General features: G+C 31.6%; 1 protein-coding gene across 1 annotated transcript; it reads left to right on the forward strand.

The window, feature by feature from the left end:
• The first annotated feature begins 7,005 nt into the window (after positions 1-7,005).
• Positions 7,006-7,855, forward strand: LOC112724062 (uncharacterized). Its single transcript, XM_025775353.3, has 3 exons — positions 7,006-7,178; positions 7,280-7,427; positions 7,574-7,855. Exons 1-3 carry the CDS (start codon positions 7,133-7,135, stop codon positions 7,617-7,619), a joined length of 240 nt encoding a protein of 79 aa, XP_025631138.1. The 5' UTR covers positions 7,006-7,132; the 3' UTR covers positions 7,620-7,855.
• The last annotated feature ends 1,056 nt before the right edge of the window (positions 7,856-8,911 follow it).

Below are 8,911 nucleotides of genomic sequence, written 5' to 3' on the forward strand. Positions count from 1 at the left end.
ACCACTTTTTAATGAGGTAGCAAGAAAAGTTGCCGGATTTGGTTTTGAATGATAAGAAATCATGTATTTATAAGAATTAAGATGGTGACTTGCTAGTTTTGCTTTAACAAATATTCTATTAGAAAAACTACAAAAAGCACTGCTCATGAATATATATATTTGTTAAGGGGAATATACAATTTAATATTCATATATAAGAAACATTCCCAAAGATGAGATCCTGTTACCCTTTACTCTTGTTGTTTAGGAGGAGTTTTTTAGACTTATTTATTGCTTTTATATCTATAGTATTTAATATCATAAAGAAAATTTTATTATAATTTTTCAGTTTTAATGATAAGTTGCTTATTTTTTGTTGTGTATTATTTGCAGATTTAACATATAGAACAAGTCAAGTATGGATATAAAATATGCAAGTAGATTGACATCTTTTTGATAAATATTAATTACTATTTTGTTATGACAATTATTATTAGATAAGAATTTTATTATTTTGTTGAGAATTATTGATAAACATGTATTTGAAATACTAATTAAAATTTTTAATATCTATTTTAATTAGAATTTTATAATTAGTTATTTTGTCTCTTTTATAATTTTTTTCTATTGTGCACAAATTTATTTATTAATTAAAATAATTACACATGTATGAACAAAAAATTTTATTATAAATTTTATTTTTGTATTTTTATTACAAAAATAATTTTTATTTTTATCAAAAAGGCAACCTTTTTATTAATTGCATATTTTGAATATTAGACAACACTTGTATGGTTGCATATTCAAAAGAAAAAGCAACACTTGTATAGGTTGCATATCCAAAAGAAAAGGCAATACTTTAAAGGGTTGCATATTCAAAACTAATAGGCAACACTTCAAAGGATTGCAAATTCCAACTTATAAGCAACACCTAAAAGAGTTGCATTTTATTGCAAATAGGCAACATTTTTTAGTAGTGACCAAAATGCGAGAGAAGAGACAACACTGCAAAAGTGTTGTCTCAAACACATCTTTGAAGTGTTGTTGTTTTTCAACCAAAGGCAACACTTACCAAGTGTTGCTCTCAAAAGCGTTGCTTTTGAAACAAAAAAGTGTTGCCTTGATCTAAGGCAACGGCTGCATATGCAATGCCGCCCAAAAACGTTGCTTTAGGTCCAAAAGTGTTGCCATAAATCAAAAGCAACCTTTTGTCAGCCTTTAGGCAACACTTTTTAAATGTTGCCTCAACCTGAAAATGTTGTAGTGAGATAAAGCTATAAAATACGGATACATTTTTTATTTATTGTATTTGTGTATTGGACACATTTTAAATATGACACTCATCGACATTTATCTAATACGCGTGTTTTTTGTGTCCAACTGTGTCTTAATAAAAAATAAAAAATTTTTCTCCGATCTAAACATGCTTGGATACACCTAAATATCATCACATGTCAGTATATTTAGTCTTATTCTTAACATATATTCTTAAAATGAGTTAGAAATAGTATATACTATTAATTATTAGAACAAAAAATATGTTAAATATTTTATATAATTAAAAAAAGATATTAAAAATAATTAAAAAATTAATTTGTATTTTAATATTAGTAATGCTAAAATATTCATTATAATTTATCTAAAAAATATTTTATATTTTATATATATAATGTATTTTATGTTTTATAAGAATTTTAAATTTATATATCTACGTGCGTGTTTCCATATTATAATAAAGTCAATTTTATTAGTACACCCAAAAGTATTAGTTCATTTTCAGTTACAAACAAAAATAATATTTTTAACCCTTTAATAATAATTAGTACGTAAATGATGATCTAACTTCGTCTTACACTAATCAATTTAATTTTTTAAAATTTATGATGCACAAATATTAATACGAATACAAGATACAATACGATATAAAATTTATTGATACATAAATTTTAAAATTTTATAAGACACAAAAATACACACATATATATAATATAAAATATTTTTTTAGATAAATCGTAATGGTATTTTGATATTTATTGATATTAAAATATAAATTAATTTTTAATTATTTTAATGTTTTATTTTAATTATATAAAATATTTAAAATATTTTTATTTTAATAAAAATAATAATATATATTATTTTTAAATAGATTTAACAAATTTGTGTGTTAAAAACACATTTTAAAAATATAATAATAGAAACTTGTTAATACTTTTGATGTATTCAATGTATTGAAAGCGTAAAAAATTAGTTTTTGTAATAATTTTTATAAAATATTTTTTTATGTGTGTCTAAATTTATTTTAAAAATATATGTTAAGAATAAAGGTGGATACGTTGACACGTGATGGTATTTAAGTGTGTTTAAATATGTTTTGAAAAGAAATTTTTATTTTTTATTAAGATATGATTGGACACAACAAATACGCATGTCGAACAAATATTAATAAGTGTCATATCTAAAATATATCTGATATGTAAACACAACAACTAAATAAAATATCCGTGATTCATAACTTAAAATGTGATGTATTTATAAAATGAACAATGCTAGGGAACCAATAGAGTATTAGCCAAAAACCAACCAAATACCTTTGGGTGAATACAAATACCTTGGTGATGTGCCTCTTCCTTCTCTGAATGAAGAAGCTTGCAATAATCTTACGACACCAGTTATTATGGAGGAAGTCAGAACAGTTGTTTTTCACATGAACTCTTTTAAAGCTCCGGGTCTTGATGGGTTTCAAGCTTTCTTCTTCAAAGAATATTGGGAGATCATTGGTCTTGATGTTTGGAAGATGGTTAAGCAGGCATTCTCCGATGTTACTCTTGATCCGAGAATGTTGGAGGCTTTACTGATTCTTATTCCAAAGGTTGAATCACCAGTATCTATGAAAGATTTCAGGCCGATTAGTCTCTGCAATGTAGTTTACAAGATCATCACGAAGGTCCTTGTTAATAGGCTTCGTCCTCATTTTGCGGAGATTGTTGGCCCGCTTCAAGGAGGATTTATTCCGGAATGAGGAACTCATGACAACATCATTATTACTCAAGAAGTTCTCCACTTTATGAAGTTGACTAAATCAAAGAAAGGCACACTGGCCTTTAAGATTGATCTGGAGAAAGCTTATGACAGAGTTGACTGGAGGTTTTTAGCTCATGCCCTTAAGAGCTTTGATTTTCCTATTCCTACAATTAATTTGATTATGAATTGTGTAACTGCTTCTTCCTTATCTATTCTTTGGAATGGGAATCGTCTTAATGGCTTTACTCCTAGTCGAGGTCTTAGACAAGGAGACCCTATGTCACCTTATCTTTTTGTGTTGTGTATGGAGCGATTGGCATGCTTTATTAGTCATCAGGTTGATTTGGGCTTGTGGGAGTCGGTTGCTATTTCTAGAGGGGGACCAAGAATATCCCACTTAATGTTTGCGAATGACTTGCTTCCATTCTGTAAAGCTACAAAGAGACAAGTGCAAAATGTGATGTTAGTTTTAGAGACTTTTTGTAAAGCATCTGGGATGAAGATTAATGTGGAGAAGTCTAAAGCGCTTTGCTCCAAGAATATCTCTGCAACAAGGAAAGAGATTTTCACTGGGGTATCCTCTATCAGATTTGTCCATGACTTGGGCAGGTATCTTGGAGTTACTCTTAGCCATTCTAGGGTGACTCGTTCAGCTTTTAATGGTGTCCTGGATAAGATTCGGAGTAGGCTAGCAAGCTGGAAAGGGAATTTACTCAATCGGGCTGGTAGACTCTGCTTGGTTAATTCTGTTGTACCCGCTATTCCCACGTACCAGATGCAGGTCTCTATTTTTTCCAAAGGAATCATTAGTAAATTGGAGTCTATGATGAGAAATTTTCTTTGAAAAGGACAAGTTGATGGAAGAGGATTGAATCTTGTTAGTTGAAAGGTACTGGTTACTCCAAAAAAATATGGAGGTTTGGGGATTAGAGATCCTTATTGTGTAAATATTACTCTTCTTGGGAAGCTAGTTTGGACTTTTTTTCCAGCAGCCAAACAAGCTATGGGTCCAATTGTTGGATGCCAAATACCGATAATCTATATATGACTGTTTTAGTTATCCTAAGAACATGGACTCTCCCATTTGGAGGTGTCTTTGCAAGGCTTGGGAAGTGTTAAAGGATGGGTTTGCTTGGTGTATTGGAGATTTGAACAAGAATTTTTGGTTTTCTAGCTAGAGGAGAGAAGGACGGTTATCTAATGAGATGGATTATGTTCACATTTTTTATTCGAATCTCCGGATACAGGATATTTGGTCGGTTGATAGGTGTTTTATTCTCCTTTATCTCAAAATCTGAAAGGTAGTATTCTCTCTTACAATCCAGATGAACAAGCAGGTCCAGAAGTGGGTTGGTATTGGTGTGGGTCTGCTGCCAAAGTCTATGACTCACGCAATGGTTACTTGTGGTTGTGTAAGCAGCTATTTGGTTGGGAGGAGCGGGAGAATTGGCTTTGGCTTTGGCGTCAGCTTGTTCCGGAAAAGCATAAGTTTTTGGCTTGGTTGTGTCTTAAGGAGGCTCTTCTTACTGCAAGTTTTTGCTTTAGAAGAGGGATGTCGTCATCGGATAGGTGTCCAATATGTCTTTCTAGCCAGGAATCGGTTTTACATTGTATTCGAAATTGTCCAAAAGCTCAGCTTGTTTGGCATAGGTTAGATATTTCTTGTCATCCTTTGAATTTGAAGAACTGGTTCTTGTATCATAGCAGAGAGCATCCGTTCAAGTTCTTTTCGGGACTTTGGTGGATATGGAGAGCAAGGAATAATGACATCTTTAATCCTCATAAAACTTGGCCTCCAGAAAAAGTGATTTGTCTGGCATTAACTTCAAAAAAGGAGCTTAGGAATATTTTTGAATTACAACGTATGTCCCTTCCCTCTACTCTAAATGGTTTTTGGAATCCCCCATCCATTGGTACTTTTAAGATTAATTGTGATGCTAGTTATTTTGGTTCGGGTGATAGTGTTGGTTTTGCTTGTATTATTAGAGATTGTAATGGGAGTTGGCAAAGGGGGTGTTTGGGAATGATTGAGAGTAATAGTATTCTTCAAGGAGAATTGTTTGCCATTTGGAGAGGATATCTCTTAGCTTGGGATGTGGGTCAACGAGATGTTATTTGTGAAACGGATTGTGTGGAAGCATTTAATCTTGTTACTCAAGATGGTTTTGGGTTTATTGATCCATTGGTACTCAAAATAAGAGATATCATGCATTGGAATTGGCGTGTTGACTTTCGTTTGATTATGAGAGATGCAAACACGGTGGCAGATAATATGGCAAAGACGGCGATGAAGTTACAACTTTCACATGTGGAGCTTCTTTCACCTTGGGAGGAGTTTAAGAGTAGTCTTAAACGGGACTGTCCCTCTATTTAAACAGTTCCTTGTTTTATTTGTTTTGTTTTTGTTTGTTTAGTTTATTTCAGTCACCAAAAAATATATGGATGTTTCTTCTGCTAAGTATCAAAATGTTTCTTTTTCATATTAAATGGATGTTCTTTTATATATTTTTCGAATTTTTTTGTATTGCAAATGTGAATGTCTCTATTTCTTTAAGAATTTTATTTTTTTTAAATTTTATAGATATTTAATTATTTTTACTAAAATATAATTAGATGTTTCTTTTGTTAAGTATTAGGATTTTTTTTCATATTAAATGAATATTTTTTGAAGATGGACTATTACTCCTATGTTATTGTTGTTGTTATTCAGTGACTCTGCCACTTCCCATATTGCCCCTCCTAAACGCCTTCCAGATCCAATGGCAGCTGAGCCACATGTCCCTCTTCTTCTACTTCGGTCTCAACACATTCACCGGACAAGAGTGGGGTTCCGGCCACGTACACCCTTCCCTCTTCAACCCCACCAACCTCAACGCCACTCACTGGATACACCTCGCCAAACTCAACGGCTTCAACCGCGTCATCCTCACCGCCAAGCACCACGACGGTTTCTGCTTGTGGCCTTTCCAATACACTAACTACTCTGTCCGCTCCTCTCCCTGGAAGGCCGGCATTGGGGACGTCCTCGCTGACCTCTCCGCTGCCGCCAAACTTGCCGGCGTTGACCTCGGCATCTACCTCTCCCTCGTGTTGAAGCAGTTGTCTTGGATGCGCTTGTTGAGGGCATCGCGGAGAGCATGGAAGTCGTCGGCGCTTCTAACAGCATTGGTGAGAGAGAGAGAGAGAGGTGTGTGTGATTGTTGGAGGTGGGTAGGTTAATGTGAGAGAGAAGAGGAAGACTTTTATAGGTTTTAATTAGGTTTACTTAATTAATTTTAAATTTTTTAAATTTTGAATTTAAAAAATTTAAAATTAATTATTAATATAAATTAATGTAATTTTATTTAGTTTTTGGCTGATAACCTTTTGGTTCCATATACTTTTCCTTATAAAATAATACATTTAAATTCGTTATTAAGATTAAGAGAAGTTAAAATTAATTTTTAATTAAAAATTTTTTATCTCCCAAAAGTAAAGAAAAATAGAGTCGGTCACACCGACACACTTGGACATGCAAGGAGAAGTAACTAAAAGACTAAAAAGTAGAAACCATGTTTAAGTTTTCTTCTTACTGCTACTTCTTAGCAATTTCCTAAACCAAATCCACTAGCACTAATATAAGGATTAGAGCACAAAGAGATTGTTATCAGTGAAGATTAAAGTATATAGATACAATGAAGCTCAAGATGAATATAGTATATCAGGATAGTATATAGTTAAAGTGGTTATAAAAAAAATGTTATTAAAATTAATTTTTTTTTTATTTGACAAGATTCTTTTATTATTTTTAAAAAATAAAAAATATCACTTTAATTTTAGTACCAAAATATTGTATAATTATTATTAGGATAACTATCGGAATGATAACTATCATTGCATGCGTATCAACTCCAACCAACCCACTATTAATATAACATGTAACCACAGAAAAAATTAATTTAATTAACTACTTATTAACTAAAATAATGTAATTAAAAGCTAGCAAACTCAACAACTCCACAAAAGAACCCTTTCTATATAACACATTAAACCCTTTTCCCTTTCTCTATCCCAAATTCGATGTATTTTGTCCACCATCTCATATCTTTAATTAATTACAATCTTCGTGATTAGTCCTGTTCTTTAAAATATGATGAGTCACACTAATGATGAAAACCAGCCTCATCAAGATAAAGGTATGTATACTATATATACACGTTCAATTAATTTCATTTCATTTGCCTGTTAATAATTAATTAGTTCTACCAATTTAATTAATGGTTGTGCATGTATACAGAGGCATATAAGTCAAAAGACACTGCAATGGCTCCTATGAATCCAGTTCCAGGTCCACCTGCTGCTATCACTCTTCATGAGAACTACACTCACCAAGTTCCTCCATATGAAGAACAAACTAAGTTCAAGGGAGGGTTCTGGAGAGGATTGTAATATCTCTATTTAAATTTTGAATTGTTTTCATTTAAATATGAAAGAACATGTGTATATATACTAGTATTTTTGATGAGTTTAAAAAGGGTTCATAAATAATAATTTATGATACTAAATATTTTCTCTATTTATTTTTGTGCAGTTGTGCTGGATTGTGCTGCGGCTGTTGTTTGGACATATGCTTTTGAGTTTTGACTTTTGAGGATAAACACTATATATAGTATATTGGTATTGCAATAGAATGTTTTCCATATATATAAAATTATATAGATTTTTTTTTCTTAGTATACAGATATTTAAATAGAATATATATATATATATTTGAGAGACGTAGTGTTTATTAGTGTTTCATATTGTAGCACATCCTGTTCCTGATATTATTATTATTATTATGGAAATATATATTAATAGTGTATTTGGAATATACAATAAAATTAAAATTAATTTGATTTTAAAATATATTTTTTTATTTGAATTTAATAAAAAAATAAAAATTGAATTGATTTGTAAATCTATGAAATTTACATTATAACCAAATTCAATTTTTTTAGCGTTTAGTTGCAATTAAAATAAATTGATATGTAAAAATACAAAAGATTTTAGAAAACAAAAGAGGTGGCACTACAACACAGGCAGGATATAGCGACGGAAAATTGATTGTCGCTTTCTTATGCGCTGCAAATTGGTAAGATAGTAGTGGTTTATATCAGAGCGCTTCAATGTACAGCAGAATCTGATGAGTTAATGATAATTTTATAGAGAACCGATGTTGAATCAAACACTTTATCCCACCTTTATCATATAATTAAATCAGAGAACTTCTGCAACATCAGAAATCTACACAAAAAGAGAGTGGAAGCGCGCAAAATCCTTATTCTCTTCTCCACCATGTACTTTTGTGTCGTTGTGGAGTTGCGTGGTTGCTCATCCATCCTTCTGTCGTTGTCATCGTCCTTTTCACTTGCCCTATTGTTCGCTACTCTGATCATCTATCGCTCCTTCTCCTTTCTCGCTGGTTCATTCTTTCACCTTGCTCTTTCTTTTTTGTTGGGGATAAGTATTGTTTTGGTCTCTAAGGTTTAGGGTTAAAATCGAAATCGTCCCTACTATTTTTTTTGGTTCAAAATCATGCTCAACATTATATTTATTATTAAATCATTCTTTTGAACACAATAATTTTTAAATAACAGAAATACCCTTTGTTTTGTTTCTCTTAGTTATTCTGAAGGAAACTTGTTTGAAGATGAACCCTCAAATCAAAAGCAAAATCAATTACTTCCACAAAACACAATTACTCAGATTCTATCAAGGGAAAAATTATCAAAAAATAAAGAACCTTTTGCTTTTACTCATTTACCCAATACCTCATCTTCCCTCATTCACACCTTTGAAAAAGAAAGAAAAAGAAGAGAGAACAAAAGCAGCAAAGTAGAGAATAGGGGTGTGCACGGCCCGACCCGACCCAAAGACCCGACCCGCT

Source organism: Arachis hypogaea, chromosome 11 (genome assembly GCF_003086295.3).
Source record: "Arachis hypogaea cultivar Tifrunner chromosome 11, arahy.Tifrunner.gnm2.J5K5, whole genome shotgun sequence".
Classification (NCBI taxonomy): Eukaryota; Viridiplantae; Streptophyta; class Magnoliopsida; order Fabales; family Fabaceae; genus Arachis; species Arachis hypogaea.

Coding starts and splice junctions, on each gene's coding strand:
- LOC112724062 (XM_025775353.3), top strand. CDS start 7,133: ATGATGAGTCACACTAATGATGAAAACCAGCCTCATCAAGATAAAG. Junction 7,179..7,279: donor CCAGCCTCATCAAGATAAAG/GTATGTATACTA, acceptor GCATGTATACAG/AGGCATATAAGTCAAAAGAC. Junction 7,428..7,573: donor GGAGGGTTCTGGAGAGGATT/GTAATATCTCTA, acceptor ATTTTTGTGCAG/TTGTGCTGGATTGTGCTGCG.